The sequence below is a fragment of the Polypterus senegalus genome, chromosome 1 (genome assembly GCF_016835505.1).
Source record: "Polypterus senegalus isolate Bchr_013 chromosome 1, ASM1683550v1, whole genome shotgun sequence".
Lineage (NCBI taxonomy): Eukaryota > Metazoa > Chordata > Cladistia > Polypteriformes > Polypteridae > Polypterus > Polypterus senegalus.
The window spans coordinates 166885673-166909736 of NC_053154.1; the positions used below are offsets into that span (position 1 = coordinate 166885673).

The following is a 24064-nucleotide window of genomic DNA, read 5'->3' on the forward strand; positions in this document are numbered from 1 at the left end:
TTAATCCATGTTTTTATTTTTTAATGTAGCTGCCTAACTGTTTTGGGAGCAAGTAAACAATTTCTAAAAATGCCAAAGCTAGTGCAGACAGTTTGCATTTGGCCAAAAACTGACCGAACAACCACTTGGTGATTTTCATCTTTTAACTCTGATGCTTTACTTGCCACCTTGATGCACAATGCTGCTGTTAATGTTCTTAAACCTGTTTGGCAGATTTTCTGTTTTATAGAAATTATTAATTGAGTCCATATAGCCGAGTCAAACCACACAGCTAGTAATTTCTTTACTGTAACTGCATAGTCATGCCTAGAAAATTGTTGCTGATTGACGCTTTTTAATAAAAAAAAGCTTAATGGTGCCATTTTGATGCTTGACATAAGGCTGAATTTTTATCATCTGTTGACCATTATTTATCACTCTAGTATTTGCACACGTGCAATAGTAACTCTGAGTTGTAGCAACATAGAAGGACACTAATGTTCTGCTTTTTTTTGTTCAAATGAATGCTGGACATAAGGAGCAAACAAACAGGATGTGCCAATGCCTATTTAGAGATTCTGCCATTGGGGTGGTTTCTGTTAGACTTTTATTAGCTTTTGGGATATTCTTGCAGATTTTTAACTTAATGGAGCTTGCTTGTACAAAATTAAAACTATATATATTTATATATTATGTTCATTTGTTGTTCTTTTTATTTGGTTTTATTTCGTTTTACTCAAACTTAAGAAAATCATTAAGCTTCATCCCTGACTTGAACACAAACTCACTTTACTTTATAAACGTGCAAACACAATTACATTTCCTTTAGAGCAAGGTATTCTGTATAGATTTTCAGTGTATTTTAAAACACTTTTTAATTTGTCTTTTGCAGAACTCGGGCGGAGATTTTAAAGAAACAAAATCCCCTGTAGTGTGAGTTTGGCATGAATTTGGTTTGCAGCAAACCTTAGGTGGGTTTGATGACTTTTTGTAGTTTTTTTTTATTTTTTTTATTCCGTCTCTGTGACGTTGTTTTCTTTACAAAAAAGGAGTGAAGTTTTGAAGTCCAGCTGGAGTTCAGGGTTACAGGGAGGCATACCAGCCTACAAAATAAAAGCTTAACAAAGCAAACATAGCTGTTTTTAACCGAGCAAATTCTTTTTTTTTTTTGTCTTTCTAAAGTGATTCTAATCTCTGAGATCCGGTTGTGAAAAAAAAAAAAAAGCTACTGTACTCGCGGCTTCCATTTTTACCTTATCTACACATCCTTTCTGACCAGCAGAATTTATGATACATTAATATTAGCTAGTGCCAAAGATTTTATATAAAAAAATAAGATGTACACTCAAAATTCAAACTTCTACATCAATTTATAATTTTTTTTTTTTTTTCTGTGAAAATACTTAACATTAGTTGCAGTGATGCCTCAGTCCTACTTTAATAACTGCAATTTACCCTAACCCAGGTCACCACACAGAAGCAGAGTTTACTCGTACTGTCGACGACATTCTGATGGAGAAAACACCAGAAGTATATTGAAGTGCACCTTTGGAATCTCTTCCTATACTATTTTTATTGCACAAAATTGAAAATGACACTAGGCAATCCTGCTGTGTTGGCCCATATTTATTTATTAAGGCATTTTCAGTATATACAGAAGTGTGATGATACTATTCCATGATTACATTCTGCAGCCAGATACAGTCCTCTGCGCTCCGCAATGGGGCTATTACTGCTTTCAATTTGCATGCTACCCTTGGGAGAAGCTGTTCAAAATCATTCAGTTTTTATGCATATATTTCTCTAGTGTATATGTCACTCAGATGTAATGCTGTTCCTCCTACTGAATCTTTAATAGACTACTTCAGTGAATTAAAACAGTGAGTAAAGCAGTAACTATGTAACATCCTCATATTCGCTTAATTCGATTCAGGGTCAAGCTGGGGATGAAAAGTAAATCTCTTTAAATTTGTAAAGAGAGAGAAATTCTATTAGCTGGTAGGATTGCTGCAGACAATAAAAACATACTGCCTCATTTTAATTTGTGGAGTCCAAATTGGTGCACAACTCAAGCACTATTTATGACACTAATCGAGTCCTAGCCATTCAGATTAATGCCCTATACAAGAACTGTGTTTTTTTTTCTTTCCCTCTATTCAGGATTCAAGCAGGTTAATTTATGCGTTTATTTCAAGACTACTGCAATACTACATTCTCGGGCCTTTCAGATCATTTCATTTCTCTTTTTGCAGTTAATACCAAATGCTGTCAACTAATCATTATTACAGCTAGGAAGTACAACCATGTAACTTCTGTCTCTTCATTGCACTCAAGTTAAGTTTATGGCCAGTTTAAAATTTTCCTCCTAACATATAAAGGTTTGAATGGCTTTGTTCCCCTCACCTTATTCATTTATGCAATCTGTACATAATAAATACGAGAGATTGGTGTTCTAAAAATTTCAAGAAAACTTTAAAGCTACTGTAAGAGGTCATGCCTTTAGCCACAGCTTCCCCAAAGTGAGAGGTGGTCTACCTGCTAGTGTAAGGGATATACCTTAAATCCAGTCTGCAGACTTCTTATTTAAAACTAGAGCTGCTGATTAGGCTGTTCATGTTGCAGTTCTGTTTGTTACACATGTTTTCAGTGTAACTATGGCCATCGTTACCCACTGTTACTGACTCCCTTCTTTTTCATTTTTCTTACCGGTGCTGTTGCTGTACATGAAGTCAGACAGTAATTAAAAACCATGTAATAAAATGGTCACTGACACAATACCAAGCCATCTTACCTTGGTATATTCATACATTTAGTACTGTTTTGAAGTTCAGCATGCCTTGCATGAAGCAGTAGAAATATCCTGAAGGAGGATGCAGCCTGTAGGCCTAGGTCTCCAGAACTGTACTTCATTTCTACTCAAGGACTAGAAGAACTGAAGTGGTCTTCTTTTCAAGAGATTTGCTTTCCTTTCCTCTGGTTTTTAGTTGGTCATTTCAAGGTGGATCGTGTATTAGCATGAATTTGCACCAGGACACATTTATTCAGAGGGGTGTTGACTTTACACCATTGTCTTTTGGGTTATAAGTGATTATAATACAAATAAAACCCACACTAGTTTTAATTCACAACAAATGCAGCATGTCTGAGAGTGCATGCACAACAGACCTGAGCAAACACAACTTCATCCTTTATAATGCAGCACTTCAGATTAGCGCTGTTGCTCAACAAGCCCAAAGCCAAGCAGAGGCTGTATCTGTCAAGTACATGCAAGGTGGCACCCATATGCATGTGGGCTCACCCAGCACTGAATGCATCATTCGTGCGATGGAAAATCATATACTGAGATTAAAAAAATGTAAATAAAAAATAAACATATACTTGCGCTTTTAAGCCTGACTTTTCTGTAGCTTAGCCTACCACCATTGCATGCAGCTAACAGAGCTCCTAAAATAATGCCTTCAATGTTAAGCCTATGGTGCTTTGAACTATCAAAACAGCTCACCACGGCTGACCTGTGATGTTGCTAGATTAAAATTCACATTTACAAAGGCAAAATGTTAAATCACTGAAGTGATCATTAGAAGAGTTGGACTTTGATAAGTCTGGAAACTGAAGCAGCCATGTCATCAGAATTACTGTGCATTGCTGTCCAGGAAAATGTTCATATTTTGCATTTTTTTGCCAAATGATTAAAATACATACATTAAAAACCATATACACTTATATAACAGTATGTTTTCTAAGAATTTGTGCTTGGGGTCGGGGAGCTATCTGGCTCTCTCTGTGCTTACGTTTTAACCATCTTCATTAATTTGTATTTAGCTTGATATGTGTTTATGTATGTAAATCTTACACTACATTGCTGTTTAATATTCTTAAATTTGTGGAAGCCGTCTGGAGCCTGCACACAATAAAGTGTACTATATAAAAAAATAACTAAATTGACTTAACTGTTTCAAGAAGCATATTTTGACAGTGTCTTTGGTGTAATAAAAGTCTGTTCATACAAACTTAATTTTAAAATGTCGTTAATGTAGTGAAATGTTTTCCTTTTAAGATGAGTCTCCACATTAATGTCAAATGCAGTTATATGTGACCTACCTAATACTTCAAATGTGTATACAAATACCGTACACTTAAAATTTGAAAGAATGGATTAGATACATTTTGTGTCTTAAAACACATTTCAAGTGAGTTTTCTTGGAGGTTGTTTACTCAGAAACTCTGTGTGTTTGTATCATCCAGCTGTCAATAAGCTGTGTGCACTAGACTATTTAATCAGACATTAATAATAAAAGCCCGAAATAAACTCAGTGTTGCCTTTTTAATAGCTGTAAGTGGAATAACAGGCATCACAATCACTATCCTATTATTATTATTTTATTGATGGCAACTTAACAAATTAAGGCTTGTGAACCAACATCATTAAAAAAGCATAATAAATAAATGCAAATTTATAATATAAAAATAAGAAAATACAAATAAAAAAATACATCATACATAATATATTGTAGCACTTTACCAAAACATTGAAAATTCTTTGCCTTTTTCTGTTTACAGGCTGCAAAAGGATTTTCTTTTGGCATATTCTGTAGTCGTGTTTGGTGGGCTGTCAATCTATGGTTACCAAAATTATTAAATAAACAGATCTGTCAGATACGTGGTGCAGCACTCTTTGTGTGAGAACCCCTATTTCACCTGCTTTTGAGAATTTCTAGGCAATGAAATATTACAAAAAAATAATGCTGATAATTGTTTTTATCATGTTTGCTTTTTGCTTGATGGTTTCCATCACTTTTTTTTGTTTCTTTTTGTGTACAGGCCTTGCTATTTTGAATAACTAGAACATAAACAAAAGAAGAATGTTTCTGAAATTCTTGCACTGTTATGTTTTAACAATTAATAATGAAAAGAGTGGAGGAGTCATATTTAGAGGTAGTCAATTTTTGGAATGCAGAGATTGGTGCTAAATTTTAAGCACTTTATGTTTTATTCCACAGCTATGGCACAGAAACAATATAGTGTCAAATTTCAAAATGCTTAAATGAGTGTGCTCAGTGAGTACATGTTGTAAAAATAAACACACTGTCTGAAGCATTGCTGTATGTGGGTTCCAAATATATAGCTGAAAATAATGTTAAAATTCTGATCCTGAGAAGTAAACCCTGCTTTAACTTTCAGCTTTACATAATCGGGCAATCTTAAAGAAGATGGCTGATCAGCAGTGTTCTCGCTTACTCACACTGGTTGAAAGTCGGGTATCGTATGCTGAGTTTACAACATAATATAAAACAGGGGTCATTTATTATTTAGTTTTCTAAACTTGGGCCAAAGGGAATTTGTTTAGTTAAACAGTTATACCAGCAATAGAGAAAAACGTTTAACCTTTTATGTTTCCACTGTGACATTTTCTTATTCTATGAGCCTTGATAAATAAAACAAAGCGTCCTCTATTTTTAGGAATTCTGTTTGGTTTTATATATTTACTGATTAATGCAGCAAAGTAAAAGAAATACAAATTAAAAAAAATATATCTTCTAAATCGGATGGAATCTCCTTGTCGTCACTGGTTTTGAGGTTACTCTACTTCTTCCTGTGACATAGGCCCACTTTTTACATGTTTACCACTATGTTGCAATTGCATGATGAATTATTACCAAGATCAAATATTTCACAGTAGTTTAAGTTTCCCAAGCAGATCAATCAGAATAATATATTTTAACTATAACCTTGAATCTTTCAGTATGTTGCTTATCTGACTAGTATGAATTAGTGAAGGCCTTTGATCAGATTCGTAATCTGCTGATTAGTTGGAGGCTAGACATTTACAGCTGAATTTCAGTTTCCCATGCCACTGGATATCTTACATTTTCACCACTCTACATTAAACATTAGTTTTATTACAGTTTTGCTGCAGCAACTGGATTAAGTAGAAAGTGTGTAGATAGTAGAATGTTAATGACAAAATAACGAATGCAATGTACTGGAAGACAGAGTGTGACAGTGAATCAAAAAATTCAGGGAAAACAGTCATTTGGCCGTAACATTTTCTTGATTTTGATTTTCACATTTGAAACAACAAATAAACTGCTTCTCTAGTGTACTCCACAATTAGCCTCAGATAGCCGGTCCTGCGAATATTAACACATATGAAATTGGAATAATTTATTTTAGTGACTGGAAATTTAAATATAGAGTTGAAATACTTTCATTTAATTTCTAAACTCTGTTATCTTCTGAAGTGCATCACATCAAAGACAGATTCACTATCATTTTACATGTTTTATGGAAATATGTTCAGGCAGATATAGCATCTTTTGAACAATAAGAGTTGTAAAAAAAAAAAAACCCTAAAGTTAAAACTAGAACCTAAAATATAACACATATTTCTTTATTCTAGGCTTTCAATCTTTATGTTTTAGTGTTTTTTTATTGGACAGGGCTAGGAGTCATAAAATCAAGACTGCATGACTGACATATTGCTTGTGCAATGCCTTCTGATTTTGTGAAAAGATACTCGGGTAACATCCAATTAAATTTTTTGAGACTGTATTTTGAAACATTTACTGGTTTAATTGCTAACCGCTAACACTGTTTTGTTTCCATCAAGGTCATTAATTTTAACAAAAAAATACTTTTTAAATTAATTTCAGCTTTTTGTATGTTTTGTAGTTCAAACATATCACAAGATGTCAAATTAAAAGATTGTTATTTACAATGCTAAAAGCTGTAAAAGAGAAAATACTTTATTTTTTTCTTCTTCTAAATTATGTGCTGTAGATTATTCAGTGTCATGGAATGTATTTATTCTCAAGATACTTTTTTAACATTTTATTTTTTCCATTTTTTCAAACATTATTACAGGTGGCTGAAACATTGCACAGTAATACATTAACACCGAAAAGAGGTTTAGTTATTCACTACATGTATTTCTTTTTTAAATACCAATAGGCAAAGTAGCCCATTCCACCAAGTGATCCCATTAAAAATGAAGCTCCAAAAAATGATGGAGGTTTTCTTTTTACCATTCGAAACGCATTAGGTAAAACCGCAGAGAGAAGTGTGGTATGGATGTCTCCCAACACTTTCCGGAATGCGTGCCGTTTCTGCACACGTTCAAAGAAAGATTGCAAGTTGGGTCTGCTTCCATCCTCCCAGTATTTCTTTGATAGTCCCAGAAATTTGAGGCGGTGTAATGTGGCTCCTAGTGAGATGTCAGCTAAGGTAAATTCTGGTCCACAAAGCCATAGGTCACATCTTTGCCCTGGGGGAGTGGGAAAAAATAAATGCATAAATTACATTTTAAAAGACTGTGATCTTGGTATATTAAAACATGTTAGAATGAAGAAAACAAAAAAAGCTTTTTTTCAATGCACCAATTAGCATCCTCATGTTTTGGGGTTTTGCTGGTAAATAGAAAACCTTAAACCTACCCTCACCTGAGATAAAAACTCTGAAGGCTTAGGTGTACAACATTTAAAGAGTAGTGTACAACTGGTAAATATGTAATTGTACAGACAACACAGCCATATAAAATTGATAAGCAGACCTTTTACATACCTGGCATAATATCTGCATGAAGATATTATAGTATATTGTAGTGAGAGAATGGCTCTTTTGTAACCTTGGGTATCACTGATTAGCAAGGAAAAGGCCACAAACAACCATAGGAAACCAAGGGCTGAATAAAGAACGACTCTAAAAGGTTATTATAGATTGGTGATACAGAATTAAATCCCTACAATATTTAAAAGCTATATTATCAGATATAAAGGAGCATTAACCTGTCCCATTTGGAGCTGAAAAGCTTCATACCTTATTCGTAACAATACAGATGACACTGCAAAGAAATAACATAACTGAACTAGGTGCATGCTGAGGATAAAATGTGGTCAGACTGAACATTTGTTGACACTGTGTTAAAATTAATGTAATTAAGGAAGGAAGTTAATATAACAGAACTTTTTGAATAATGTTACACTCCACAGTCATGAGTCACAATTCAACAGTTTAAGTCCGATAGAGATGTTAGTGTACCCAAACCGTGAGGTCCCTCAGAGAAACACTAATAACTTCTGTAAGACAATGTCTGGAGTGACAACAGTGATAAAAGGACATATTGCTGGTTGGTGCAGAGACCAACGCTAGAGTTTTTAAAGGCACTGAATAATGAAAGGAAAAGAAACTGTTGACCATTTCAACTCGCAAGCCTAACACATATGTTAGGATTACAAATTCACAGGTATCCTTGTTTAACTCATGTATGAAGTTATAGTTCAAAGGATGCAGAACTAAGTAAAACATGTCACTATGTTACAACATAAATTAAAGTTATTTTATATTAATATTAAATTCTGCAGCAGGGGTATAAGCAGTCCTCACAATGGCGTATTATGGTATTCATCTGTTTGTACGGTGGAGTGTTTAGTTGTACTCTAAAGTGCTGATTGCATATACACACTATATGCTGCTTTTATTTCAGACTTGATTCCCGTATCAGCTGAATATGGAAGAAGGTTTTCTACCAGTTTCTACTTTCAAGAAAAGATTTATAGAAAATGAATTGCTGCTACTTGTATGGCCAACAAGAATGTCTGTCCATTACAAAAAAACAAAAATACATGCCAAAAGTGGCAAAGGTTGTAAAGACTGAATTAGAAACAACAATTAGACGACAACTGATTGTGCAAATTTTCTTACTGCGATAAAACAAAAATTAAAGAACTGAAAAGCCTGAAACATTAAATTCTTAAGATATTATCATAAAATGCTTGAACAAAAAAGAATCCTTCCTTTAAAATCTACTTGATAGTAATACTACTGATTTCCTGTCTGGAATTAAAAATTAACTCCCTAAGAATGTATTTTCTTTAACCAGCACTGTTTTAATTCTGTATGTTGCTATTATGTGTCTGAGGATGGAAAAAGGCAGGCCACTAGGGCTGTAGAAGTGGATCAAGAGATGAACACAAACCACCTTGACAGATAAAGGTCAGAAACAGAAGGACAAATGAACTGTGCCAAAACCATTTAAAGCAAAAAAATACCTAGCCAGAAGTCCATAACCAGAAAGTGTTTCCAAACTACACCGCACACAAATCTTTTTTTAGGAAACATCTACAATCTTCGATGTACGCTAACAAAGTGGCGCAAGCTTATAAAGCATCACATGTGTGACTTCAGGAAACCACATCCCCAACAACCAATTGTCCAATCTAGATCACAGAGCCACAAAATGGCAACATGTCAAATATAAAACATAAGATTTAAAAAAAATAATAACATTAGTCCAAAGACCATTCATCATGAAAATCAAAAAGATTCTTTAGGTTCAAAACCTCTAGAAAACTGATTCTGATGTTTAGTGAAAAAAATTATTACAAGTGTAAAAAGTTTTTAAATGATTCCAACTCACAACAATAAGACTTTTTAACATCCATCACTTAATTTGCAACCGAATCCACAAGTAATTTTGCTGCTTCCTTTTTTTCATCTAAGGTTGTATTTCCAGTTATGTGACCTATTCCCTAATAGGTGCTGTATTGATTGTTTTTAGATTTATTTCTTACCTGGCCTGTCATACTGTTGTCACCAGTATGTAGAAGACATGTAATAATCCCATGACATAATACACCTATAATAATACACTTGAACTTGATATGATTCATAAACATAATATTAATTTTCATTCATATGCTGATGACACTCAACTTCACTAATTTAAACCAAATGGTATTTCTTTTATCACATCATTGATTAAGTGATTTAGATTAGAAGTTCTGTAGACAGCAGCATTGACAACTATTATTTCAAAAGTCTTGAACTTTAATTTGATTGAAAGTGCAGAAAACGTACTTGATATCTTACAGTTTAATCTTTTAACTTCTCCAATCTATATAATGTCTTTTTTCTTCAGTTTAGAAAATACTGGAAAATAAGGTCAGTTTTTTCAATATAAAGGCTATAGAGATGTTGGCTCATTTAATCTTCTCAACCATGACTGACTGCCCTTGTGACTTTGAAACTGGATTAAGTGGGTCTGAAAATGGATGGATGGACAGACAGAATTAGACCACTGTAATGATTTCCTGTCTTTGTTCACATCATTCTACTGCTACAGTACAGTTAATTAAAGTACTGCAGCTAGGACCATAAGTAGATCTACCATAGGTCAAATTGTTATCTGTCTACTTTGTCCAATAATTGTCTTCAAGTTAATTTCCAAATCTTTTTGTTGACAGGTAAGAATATCATAGCAAACCTATTAATGTGTATATGTTAAAAAACACACTGCTTTCAATAGATGAAGGCCTTTTTTAAAACTGCAAGGAAAATCAAACTAGCCTGGAGTTAGAGCCTTCAGTTGTAGGGCCACAAATTATGGAATGATCTACTTGTCAATATAAGAGATTTCCAACGTGTCCCATTTACTGTATATCAAGATTAAAGATGCATTATTTTAGTACAGAATGCTCCTTTTAGAGCTATAAACTAAATAAATGACATTACATCCTCAAACCTACTTAATCTATTTGCAGGGGCTAGACTCTATCATAGCAGAAAGCAAGCAAGGCAGGAACCTGTCTAAACTAAAACTAAATAAATATTTTACCTAATTTTTACAAATGAAAAAATAAATGGAAGGCTTGAAGAAGAACTAAAAACATACTATTTCTTTAAGGATTTTAAAATAAGAAAGTCAGAAGTGCTCCAGGCTGTTTGTGTCTTGAAGAATGAAAAAGAAAAACTGAATTTAATGGATGTTTGCCATTCATACTAAAAGAAAATAAAAATGTCACATACAAAAACTGTTAGCAAACCATTGTACTAATCATTTCAGATGGAAGCATGAGATGATAAATAGATATTTGCAAATATAATGGAAATAGAGAGAGAGACAAAAATCCAAGGATTATAAAGCAATAATCCTTTCCCAAAATCCATGTTAAACAATGGAAACTAAACACAAATACACTACAACAGCAGTTCTCAAAGTGGGTACATGTACCCCTACTGGTCCGCAAACAGTTATGGGGTGGTACATGAGGGAACACACACACACACACACACATTGATAAGCTGGGAGAGGCAAGAGTAAATGAAGGCAGAGAGAGAGAGAGAGAGGCAGGTACACATCAAAGAAGCGCTTCTGCTTAGAGGGACATTAAGATTTCCACTTAGCACCCTGGGAAGGATGCCACAGTAGCCAATGAATGAGCTACTAATTTACTAGGCAGGGATACAAACCAAGTGAATGGTAGTAGGGAGAGGGTCCTCAGCTTAAAAGCTTAATGTCTTTTGAGTGCGTTTGATTGTTGTGCAGGAGAGGATTTTCCAGAAATTGTTTATTTAACAAAAATTTACCATAAAAAATGTGTCTAGGAAGTTGTGTGCATTTTGCTATTGTTTGCTGTTGTTCAAATTTGTTTCCATTTAAGCCCCCTGTATCAGAAATTGTATTATCTTTGTTCTCCATGAAAGCAAAAGTTTAAAAGTCCTTTCAGTCATCGCTACAAGCAAAATTGGCTCAGCCATCAGTTACAATAAATGTATTTCCTCTTTTTTAACTTAAGTCTTATGTAGCTTGTGAATTCATATTAGGATTTGTCAATTTTATTCCATATCATACCACACTTTTGTTCAAACATTAAAAAATTGGGCATACGTAAGAAAAATGAATTGACACACACACATGCACAAATGGCAAAAACTACCTGGGATACCTTGCTAGGACCATCCATCCATTATCCAACCCGCTATATCCTAGCTACAGGGTCACGGGGGTCTCCTGGAGCCAATCCCAGGCAACACAGGGCGCAAGGCAGGAAACAAATCCTGGGCAGGGGACCAGCCCACCGCAGGATACACACACAAACCCACCAGGGACAATTTATAATCACCAATGCACCTAACTTGCATGTCTTTGGACTGTGGGAGGAAACCCACACAGACACGGGGAGAACATGCAAACTCCACACAGGGAGGACCCGGGTCTCCTTACTGCGAGGCAGCAGCGCTACCCACTGCGCCACTGTGCCTCCCTTGCTAGAACCATCAAATACAGTATTGAATGAGGTAAGGAAGCATGACCAACAGATTCCCTAATAAGAGCTCAGTATTGACAAGATATGACCAAGAAATGGTAGTACTTCAAAATACTTTAATTCCTGGGGTGGTCAATGAAGAAAAAATGTTGAGAACTCGCTGGAAGATTACTTGTATTAAAGAAGTATTCCAAATTATATTTAGCATGGGTTTAGAAAGGGAAAATAAAGATAAACAAATAAGTTAGTCGTCTTTGAATAGGCAACTGGTGTTGCATGTGAAAACAAGTATAAGTAGATTATGCGGAATTTCAAAAAGCCCTTCATACAGCCCCACAGCTAATGCTAACTCAAAAGGTTTACGCCATTGGCACCACCTTTAAAAATATAGGCTGGATTATAAACAGTTTTTGTGCAGAAGACACAGGCTATAGGTGAAAAGAGAATGGTACATCCATTCAGATAGTGGACTTTCTTTGTATTACAATTACTTTTTTCTATTTTACAGTAATGGCATGATTCTGAAGGATGTGAGAAAACTTGTAAAAATGTGCAAACAGTACCAAAACTAGAGAAACAGCAAACAATTCAGAAAGATTTGGTTAAGTTTAAAAACTAGGAAAACACACTGTATATGAAATGCATTTTAATAAAGACAACTGCCTTATGTAAGTAATAAGAATGTTTAAGAAAAGAATATCCACAGTATAAAAGATACTGTAAATGTAGAAACCAGAAGGAATGCACAATGTAAATGTGGAAGATAAAAAGCTAGACTCTAAAGTATAAAAGAAAACAGAAATTAATGCCCCATAGCACTGGCACTGATAGCAAACATTACCTTTGGCTTTTATAATTATTGACAGATGTAAATCAGTCACGTACTGTAAGAAAAAATATAAAACTTGAGGGTTTGTTTTATAGCAGGCAAACTGTGAATTTTAATAAATACATATATATAATACATATTTTAATAGACCATTATGAATAATTATGGTAATATGTGCCTTGATTCATATTGTCAACATTTCAAGTCATGCTAATTCTATATGTAAGGTCTTAAAATGACTTCTACAGAATAAGTTATATAAAACAGAGAAATATGAGTTCTGTAAATCCTCTTTTCTATTTTTATTACAGGAAATATTTAATTAAGACAATGCAGTATCTTAAAGTGAAGGTAATGGGTTGCCTAAATTGCCTAGCCTTAATCCTGTTGCAAATCTATGGCACATGTAAACTGATGTCCATTACTGTTCCCCAACCCTGGCACCACTATGTGCAAAGTTAAAAGAGTAGTATTCAAAGATATAGACTGTTATAGTGGTTCAACAAATTAAGGCATTTCAGTTTTATTTTATAAATTTACTTTTTAATGCTGTCTTTTTTGAAATGGGGCTTTGCCAAGAACAATGTGATATCTATCTATCTATCTATCTATCTATCTATCTATCTATCTATCTATCTATCTACGTACATACATACATACATACATATATAGACACTTACACACATATGTATCAGAGTGTTGCCTTCCAGGCTCAGCTGAGGTATTTAATACCACTCTGAAAAATTAGTGGGCGCTGCCGCTAACTTTGTCACTTGTTTCTACCTTCACAGCTCCAAGAAAATGTCCAATGAGGGTAACTGACCCTTCCCTTTCTGGGTGAAGTCCTATAAAGCCAGGCACCACTGGAAGGTGATGTTTCACTTTCAGTCAAGCCAGACCAAAGGAAAGAACTCTCCATAAAGATAAAACCCGCTCAAATGAGCAGCAGTTTGGGGTTAAAAGGAGGCTACAGTCCTGTTTAAGGCTGTGCATTTCCTTCTGTTGATTTTGTTAATAGAATTAAACAGGACAATCTGTTTGCCAGCATTTTTTTTTTGAACCCAGATTTTTCTACCACCCAATTTATCAATGTATTTGTTTATCTGCTCACCTTCATATTCAAGTTTCCTTTTTTCCAGTTCAGCCTCCACTTGATCTAAAACCATTCCTAGTTCACTGAGGATTTTCTTCAGGTAGCTTACGTTATCATGGTCAAGAATTTTGGCCTATGTTAGGAATAAAGAAAAAAGAAATCACAGAGAATCCAGATAGCCAAATATAATGTGTATCATCAATAATCTCATATAACAGAGTTCCAGAAGGTTTGTGGCTGAGGAAAGCAAACATTCTGCGGCATGTTTTGTTTAGATTAGTAAAAAAAATCAATTATTATATTTCTGTCCCGATTAGTAAAAAAAATCAATTATTATATTTCTGTCCCTTCATCTTATGATACCACTTCTCTTTTATTAAGATAATGCAAAGCTACTACCTATTCATTTTCACTGGATACAAGCTGCAAAGCATGACTATTTTTGAACCCTGTGTAGGACTGGTATTAGTTTAGATTAGATATCAGTCTGTTACTGAATAGATTGGCTCTAGAAGATTTGAAAATAAACAAATAAACTTGAATTATTAAAAATGCCTATTTTTCTTTTATTTAGATTATTTTTTAATTAAGATCTAAACACATCAGTAGTGCAGTTTAGTTATGTGATTGACAGACATGCTTCACACAGCTATAATGTGCAAGACTCCTGCATCCTTGGTACATTATTTAGTATCTTTCAGCAAAGTAATTAAAGTGGTACATGAACATGAAAACATAAGAAATTTGAGAAAAACAACCATTAATTCTATAAAGTTTGTTTTATTGATAATAAGAAAAATAATTTCAATATCCCATCCGCATAATGTCCCCACACAGTTAAATGGCTCAATGTAGTGTTATGGATGTTTGTGAAACTCAGATCTGACTCTCATTGTACAAATGGGAAATTAAAATCCGCCTCTGTGTATCTACCTAGCCCACATGCTTTATTTCCGTAATAGACCAGATCCCCTGAGTATACACATGGACACATATGACCTTTTTCTTAAAAACAATGACGCCGTTGTGTTACCATGAGCTTCTTCTGTTTTGATAAATATGGCTCTGTCAGCTGAGGTTCCTCATGATCAAGCTTCATCAGTTCTGAGGCAGCATTGGCTAGGTGTCCTAGAGAAAGAATAGAAGCAGCTTATCAGCAGGTAAGGCAGGAAGCAACAGTTCACAGATAACCTCTGGTTCATTGGTCAAAAAACTGTCTGGATCCGGAAGTCATAATGTACAAGTTTTCACCATGGAAGATGGTATATATTAGACCCAGACCAATACTTACATAGATGGAAAATAGCATGAACCCTTTACCTAGGCTATCCCTCAGGTACCAATACAAAATATTATTGATGAAGATATTATCACAACTCATCATTGACCTTATACTGTATTGCCATTAGAGAGACTAACAGGTGATTTAATCTACAGATAGTCCCAATACTCCAGATATGACATCCTTTTCCTATCTTGTGCAGGCTATCATTTGGTTGCTTTTTATGCATGTCCATCAGTTAACAAAACTGCATATGAGATTCAGAAAAGGACACTTTTAAAGGCATTACAACTTACGTCGGATTTCAGCTGTGGCATATTTTGGAATCATTGAGTCTGTGGTGAGTTCTGGGTGAAGAATGCACCCATGTGTATAGGCATCCATTGGCAAGGAGTCCAGGAGTTCTCTGTACTGCTGTACCCTGGCATGAAGTGGTGTCCCCAAATCAGGAATAAGCTGAGGAATATTCTCTGTATCAGAGTAGAAAAATAAGAGAAATATAATCTAAAGATGATTTGCTTATAAATAACTTTTAACAAGCTTAAAGATGAATAGTCATGTTTGAGTTGCAGAGAAGTCAGTTTATTTTTTCTCAAAACAGGTGCATGCGTTTGTTTAGTTCTTTAACCATGAGCAAGTCAGTGACACTGCGGAACTACTCATAAGTCATAGTGAATGTGTTACATTGTGTCATCTTCTATCCATTGTGGTTACAAAGTCATTTTAAAATTGACTTTGCTTTTAAATAGTGTATACCCGTATATTTTTATTTATTTTCTGCTTCCTTGCTCCTGATGTCATTTTTGCTTTCTAATGTTCAGCAGCTTGAAGTTCAAAGTTGAATTTGGTCTCCTTTTGTAAATAAGCGTAGGAACATACAATGTGATTTTAGATCTTCATAAAGTTCTCTGTGTAACTCTGTGCAAGTGCCTTGTTTGGATTTTCACAATACAGTATTACTGTAGGGATATTAACTGCTCAAAATACATAAAAATACACAATTATACAACCCTGTATAAAGTCATGGGACAACATAATGCATGAAACTGTAAAACTGCAAAGATGTCAAACCCTAATTATTGGATGCATAGCAAATTATGACTTAAATGCAGTAAACCCATGTATTTTGTCAATTAAATACCTCCTACAAAGTTTTTCTCTAAGTAATCGATAATCTGGTTGTAGTCACTGACAATTGTGTCACCATGAATGACAACTGGGACCTCTTCTCCCAAGTTTAGTCTCATAAACCAGGGCTCTTTGTGCTCTGTCAGTGGAAGGCTCACATCTCTCTCATCACAAATGAGGCCCTTTTCATTTATAACCAGGCGAACCTGTAATGACAAAAATATGAAAAATGTAAACGTACAGCCAATTCTGAAGGTATTTCTAAAATTAGCTTAACTGCTCACTCAGAAATGACCTCAAGTAGTGATAGCTAACCATTTACTGTGCAAAATGGGCACACCTTGTATTATACAACCTTTGTTCAATGCTGTTAATGATATTTTTAAATAACTAAAATGAAACTGAAGAAGCTTTATGGGATATTTAAATGGAAGCTGATATAGCCTGTGCAAATTTCAAAAGTAAATTAGAAATAAATCAGAATAATCTATATTCTCACTTAATGCATTTTTCCTTGTGCACTGTTTTTCATACAGTACACAGGTCTACAATGGCTGTCTTTTTGTACTAATATTATGCTTAGACTTTTACACAAACCTCATCTTTTGCATGCATGTGCACATTTATTATAAGCATCAGTAGCTATTTTCCTTGATCCTCTTAATGTGCAGTCCCTTGGCAGAAAATCAAAAATGACTTCAATTCAATTCAATTTCCTGTCATTATACCTTACTGAACAATGAAAAGCTTTGGTTCCTATTCCACAGGTGTAAAACCATGCAGTGACGATGAATTATATGATAAAATAACACAAGGCAAAAACTGCAAAAAAAAAAATGTAATTACAATTATAAATAAATACATGTGGCAATTCTAAATTAAAATGAATACATAAATACTGCAGGTATCAAATATAAACATAAAATATGCATTAAACTGAACAAGTAACATTTGCAAAATTCAATTGCTAATGCAAACCTATTGGTATGCAACATTTGAATGATATTTTTTCAAATACCAGATTAACAAACTCACTTATTGCAACCCAGATCAACTAACAGTGAAAAGCTGTTGATGGATATTAAACATAGACAACAGAGCTTTCAAAAAAATTATATCGGGTAAAATATCTCTTTATCCATGTATAGCTAGTTTCCATCCTTTTAAGAAAGGCAGAGCAAAGCCAGCCTAACGAAACAATCTGTTATTTTCTGCCCAACATGGCTGGCGGGTACTCCACATACAGTATAATGTTGAAACCAGAGGGCCTAATTTATCCATTTAGGAAAATATGTACAAATAAATGGGCAACTTGATGCATTCTTGCAGCTATGATGTAAAAAATAGCATCCCCTGTAAAAATTCAAAGAATGAAACATGAACTAACAAGATACACCAGAAAACAAAATCATTTAAACGATTTATAAATTGAAGCCTAACTGACTGAATGAATGCAGTTATTTATAGTTAATTAGTGATAGTTTCATTTAATCCAACAGACACACCATGCCTGCTTTCACCAATGCAAAGGCCAAAATATTAACACCATGTGGCTTTAGGTTTTCAACATCACAGTTAACTGTGTTATTTTGTTGGTTCTGATAGCTTGTCCTCAGCTGCAAACTGAAAAAGGATGAAAAAAAAACCAAAGTGAAGGTAACACCTTTTTCCATCTTGGCAAACAGACTCTACTTTCAGTAAATCTTAAATACTGTACCTACTGCCAAGCCTTTACTCATGATATTAGATTCTAAACCTGAACACATACTGCATATAAACCACAACTGAGCTACAGTGAGCAAGTTCAGAGGTTTTGTATGCATGTGCATGATATACTGAATCATAATCCAAAACTGGATAAAACTCAAGAAGAGCTCAAAAGACATCAAAAGTAAATGAAAAAGGAGAATAAATGCTCACCAATTAACAATACAAAGGTTTCTTGACCCATAGGGCCTGGCTAATACTGAGTCAATCTCTCACAGCTTTTTTCCTTAGGAACGTGAGTACTTTTAAAGTGGACAAAACCATAAACGCACTTTTTTTTTATAAGTTCCTTATTGAATCTGTTGCTACATTTGCTTTTATATGTTGGCTTGTCAATCTCAAAATTAAGAAAATAGACCATCTTAACAACGTTGTAAAAACTAGCTGAAAAATTACTGGTTTACAGCAGATCCCTGTCACTGAGCCGTATTACAAGCAGTCAGTCATTTTCTACCTCGCTTAGTTCGTGGGGTTGGTGCCACAGGACCAAGGCAGGAACAAACCCTGGATAGAGCACCAGCCCATCACAGGGCAAACACACACGCCAAACACATACTCAGGCCAATTTAGCATCGCTAATCCACCTAACCTGAATGTCTTTGGACAGCAGGAGGAACAACAGATTTAAAAACTCTTTTAATCCCCAGAGCTATAAGCATTTTGTGTTCTGACAGTTGCAAGGATGCTGCTAAATGTGAAATACTGAGTTATTGTTTTGTATCATTTTAAAGGTATTTATTAATCTTTATACTAATCTTGAACGTGTGTGCTTATGATGACACTAGTTGTCACCTGTTGCGTCTTGGCTTGTTTTCTTGTATCTGTGTAACAATGACTTATGATTTTGTTCTTTCTCGTGCAAAAAAATTTCCGTGAAAGATAATAAAGCCTACCTAAACTAAACTATCCTCTGTCATTATCACTTTCCAATTCTCTGGCCTCCAAAACATTCTGTCAGTGAATATTTGACACAAACTCACTGCCTAATTTCAGATTCAGTGAGTTCTGGTTAACTTCAGGACAACACCTAGAAAACTGACATATAAAGATTCAAAATACTAAATTATTTTAGCACCCTAATTTTAATCCTTATTTTGTGCCTATTTTATGATTCAACAGATCCCTGGGTTCTGATTTCTGCTATGTAGAAAAAGAATTACATACTTTTGAGTGTAGATTACTAAATCACTTAAAATCAAAGCATTTTTCACGAGCATGTTAAACAGGCATGGGCATCAGTGATAACTTTGCAATTCCGAACTTTATAATTTGCAAAACAAGACATACTTGTAAATGTGTAATTTTCTGTTAGAAAGGGGTGGAACATGTTCTAACCTCGGGTTGTATTTAAGATTTTAAAATGTCCTTTCAATTCTCAGTCATTTATAACAAACATGACATATACAAACGTACTTAATTCAAGACTGCAACATGACAGGAGCCTCTAAGGACAGCATTAGGAGCAAGGTAGACACTAATTCTTCTAATATAAAAACTTAGCTTTATTGGAAGAGTGTGTGTGTGTGTGTGTGTTTACTGTAATTGGAAAACAGCACAAAAACAAAGATACAAGACAGACCCTGTTCCTGCTAATATGAAGACTGTGCTGTACTGGAAGATTGTGTGTGTGTGTGTGTGTGTGTGTTTGTAATAAAAACAACAATTATATCAGGTAGAATGAAAAGCAAAATTGCTGCAGGCCTCATAATGTGCAGTACTGAATAAATATCCTATATTGCACCCACACCCACAACATTACCCTCACCTACAAGGCTATGCCTAGCCCACTCAACTATAATGACCACGATTTTTAATTAAAATTTGGAATGATGAAATCAATACCCACACTTATAGTGCACTTGAACTTGTATGTCTGTAACTTGCTCAAATCTGTCATTGCACATTCATTGAATTCGAAATCTCAGACATCTGACCTAGTCATCTATCCTTTACTGACACCATGTACTTAGCGGTTTTAAGGTTGTGTCCAACGTACCTCTCAGCACTAAACTGAGAAAACCGTAGCAATATTTATTGTCAGTTCAAAACGCATGTTTACACAAGATATTCAGCATTTCATGAAACCATTCACAGTGTATCAAACGCTTCATTTTAGAGATAATATATGTTTCGCTTGTTCTGCCTCGTTGATTCAAGACTAATTAAAAATGCAGGTTAGGAAACAGCATTGCCTCGGCGGAGTGAACAGGCGTGTAAGATGATTTCGTCTGCACGAAGGCGTTTTAAACCTTGGGCTGGCATTGAACTCGTTATTCCCTTTGTCCTAATCCGCTTCCCCTCCAATCGGAACCATTTCCATGCCATCCAATATGCCGGGAAGAAGGCCTTAAAAAGAACAGGGCTGCATACAGTAAATGTAAACGTTACCTTCTGCGAGATGAAAGACTGTGTCCAGTGATAAAGAACGAGGCTGTCCCTCGGTGCGGAGACTACGTCTGCAGCTGGCTCTGGATTTTCCACACCGTCTGCAATTTTACCGTCTTCGTTCAAGGCAGAAATGGGCCACCAGCTACAATTGGTGGGGGTAACGTTATTGGAGGACGCCATGACAGAATGTTAGAGTAACAGTGGGGAGGTGGGGGGGAGAGAGAGAAGAAAATTCAGCACCACGAACAGAGCAATAGCAGCATCCTCAGCATCACTGCTGCTCCCCATCACGCAGCAGCGGGCCACCTGGGAGTCACAATGGGCGGGGAAAGATGACGCGTAGAAATTTAATTGGCTGATCTCAAACCGAGAATAGTGAGGCGGAGTGTGTAAGTCGTAAACAAGGCAGAGCCAAAGTTAGACGCATGCGCCTTTTTTAGACACAACTGAATGATGCTTGAGGTGAACTAAAACCCCGCAGTGTAAATGTTAAGGGGAGGAGAAGAGGGGCAGAGAACAAGCTTCCGTTAACTCAACGCAGCACCGCCCACGCTTCGCGCAGCAATAGCGTGAGGCTGCCAAATACGGCACTGAGAAGTTACTATTGTAAGTTTTAGTTCGGGCAACTTTTATGGTCGTGACTAAAAATACACCTCTGCTCTACCAGTAGTGCCAGCTTTTAAGGCTGGACATAAATTCTGAAGCAAGCACATTTTAACATATACACCCTTTTTATCAAAATGCCGTTCAATAAATTACAAGTGTACGTTTATTTTTTACATTTTGCTACAGCTGCATCTTTGATTCGATGAAGACCACAACTCGTTCACTAACGAATATAGTATTATAATTACACAATCATAACTTTAATAATGCAATATTGAACATTTATCGGGCTGCATGATGGTATTTTGATTAATGCTGCTGTTTCACACCCCCAAAACACTTAGTTAAATCCTGGCGCGGTCACTGCGTGTGCTTATGGGGTTTGCACTAACTCCCCCATATTTGCGCGGGCACTTTAGTGTTCTTTCAACATGTGCGTGTACAGTACAGTAATGTAATAATCTATATTGACTTGGTGTGAATAAGTGTGTAAAATTCGATACATTTATTTTGTGACTCACTGGCTCCCCATCCAGGGTTAGTTTTTGTACACAGTTTGAATTGGAATTAATCCGGTTTCAAAGTGAATGGAAAATAAGTTTTTTAGGAAAATGTTTACCAATTGTCTTTTTTCATTAGAAGATTTTATTTTGTATAGGTTAATGAAACATTTTTAAAAATAATAAAGCATATTCTAATTCCAATTGCAATTTGGCGAGCACCAATTCAAAATCCTTAACTGAATTCATTACTCAAATTAATGTGTATTAATAATTTTTTTACTGATTACAGTGCGTGCCAATTTTACAATATAGATATGAAGCAGTATTTGGTTTGAATACAGCACAACATTCGCACAAGACATTGTAATAAATTGCCATGTAGGAATCTAGGATTAAAAACAAAATCTGGGGTAAACACAACTGATTTTTTTTTCTGCGTTCATCACGTGGGCCGTATGTTCAGATCGATCAATGCAAAATACTCGTTTCAAATTTTTCCTGACTTGTTTATTTTCAGTCTAATCTTATGAAGTATATCGCGCCTGAGAGCAACATTCTACCGACTTGTGAGCATTGGCTGAGCGTTCACAGGTGTTCAAAAGATGTGAAGTGCTAACAGATACAGAGCTCCCGTAACTCCTATCAGTCACCAATGGCAGGATGGAGGGAGCACAGTCCGTGGTTCTTACTAAAAGCAGAGTAACAATAGAGGAAAATGTAGCTAGAGAGGTCCGTAATTTGAACGTCACTTGGACGTGAAAGAAGTGTGCATTCCTGACTACTCACCCGACCAAAAGATATGCAGTGTATGTTTGTATATATTTTCTAGAGGCATTCTTGACCGCTGGGAAGACTATACTGAAAGGTACAGCGTTTGAAATTCCTGTAAATAATTTTAAATACATTGTGGAAACGTTTCGAAGAAACATCCTATAATCAATATTAAACTATATGTTTATATATACTTTGTTACCTTATTTGTGACTGTTCATTGAAGGATTGTTGCGTATGTTGTACTGAATATATCACAAAGCGGTAGAGGGCAACCTTGATCACATTTGCTGTTCGTTTTGTTCAACACACTCATTAACACCGATTGAAAACATTGTAAGATTTGAAGGGTAGTTTTTTTTCCTATTGATTAGCTTAGCCCTTACAAATTCAAGCACATTGTGTGTTTTACACTTTACTAGATTTGGTAAAATGCAAATGAATGCTTTGTGTACTTATTTACCGAGTACTTGTACGTTGTACAGTATCCTAGACTTGGTAAAATGCAACCGATTTATACATACCTACTGCCTTTCTGTATGAGTGAATTAATTCTGCCTAGTACTGGCACCCACAATTTGAAATTAGTAGAACTGAAGATGGAATGATAGATGAATAAAGAAATTTAAACCATACATGCAATTTTTTTATTACTATTTTGAACTAAATAAATATTTCTGTTATCAGTATTGTTAGTTTGTTTATATATGAAACTGGCAACTGATGATGGATATTTTATAAATAATACAACAGGTTAATTTATTGAATCTATTAGACCCTAAGTCTGGGAGACTGAAGAGGATTTCTGTCATTTCCTTTGTGTATTCTGCTTTAGTGCTTGGAGGAAATTCTGGCGTTTCCTTGTTTAAATAATTATTTGTAAACATTAGATATTTTGCTATCTTTTTATAATCAAGAATATAATACAATTTCAGAAAACAATAAGGTTAAAAAGTTTGTTTTATGTAAAAAAAAGTTGATTTATTTTTTAATTGATTGGTTGATTGATTGATTGATTGATTGATTGATTGAAAGAGTTCATGGCCATGTCATGATGTTAGTGAGTTTTACTTCAGTACAATTTAAATAATACAGTTATTGTCAGTGTTGTTCACTGATTTTGTGTTTTATTAGCAAATCTGTCATGATCTTTCAGCTTTATCTGAATCACCTCAGTTTTCACCCACTGCATTGGCAGGTATTGGAAAATTTATTAATTATTTGGTTCTTTTTTCTAAACTTTTGTTTAAAAAATGCATCTGATCCAAAATAGGAATTAACTTTCAAATATGTAACTTAGCACAAAAGTTGTGATCTGTGTAAGCCTATTGAAGACCAGTTACAATTTAAAAATTAAGCTCCCTTTTTGTTTTGAAAAGTTTTTCAATAATGTACATACACTGCAAAATATTCATAAACACAGTATTGTATAACATGTTTATTAAATTATCCTCATAATTTATTCTTATGACAGTCTGAGCTAAATAATGGACAGAGAGCCTTTCCATCATCGCACACACCCTGTACTGACTTCCAGTTTAAGGATGTCAGTTAAACGTATGTGTTAGGATTGTGAGAGAGAAAGCTTAGGGAGATGGCCACACAGACATGACAGAATGTGCAGTACAAGCTCTGCACAGCAGTGACCAGTACACCTGTGGGTCCTGAACCAAG

At 35.0% G+C, this 24064-nt stretch overlaps 1 protein-coding gene across 1 annotated transcript; it reads right to left on the reverse strand.

Moving 5' to 3' along the window:
- Nucleotides 1–4343: 4343 nt before the first annotated feature.
- gdap1l1 (ganglioside induced differentiation associated protein 1-like 1) lies at nt 4344–20854 on the reverse strand. The gene is made up of 6 exons (XM_039762339.1): nt 20511–20854; nt 16369–16561; nt 15524–15697; nt 14979–15073; nt 13964–14078; nt 4344–7243 (listed from the first exon to the last, which is right to left on the reverse strand). The coding sequence occupies exons 1-6, from the start codon at nt 20688–20690 to the stop codon at nt 6900–6902; spliced, it is 1101 nt and encodes a 366-aa protein (XP_039618273.1). The 5' UTR covers nt 20691–20854; the 3' UTR covers nt 4344–6899.
- Between the last annotated feature and the right edge of the window lie 3210 nt (nt 20855–24064).

Coding starts and splice junctions, on each gene's coding strand:
- gdap1l1 (XM_039762339.1), bottom strand. CDS start 20,690: ATGGCGTCCTCCAATAACGTTACCCCCACCAATTGTAGCTGGTGGCCC. Junction 15,074..15,523: donor TGCCACAGCTGAAATCCGAC/GTAAGTTGTAAT, acceptor TTCTTTCTCTAG/GACACCTAGCCAATGCTGCC. Junction 7,244..13,963: donor AAGGAAACTTGAATATGAAG/GTGAGCAGATAA, acceptor CCACTCCCCCAG/GGCAAAGATGTGACCTATGG.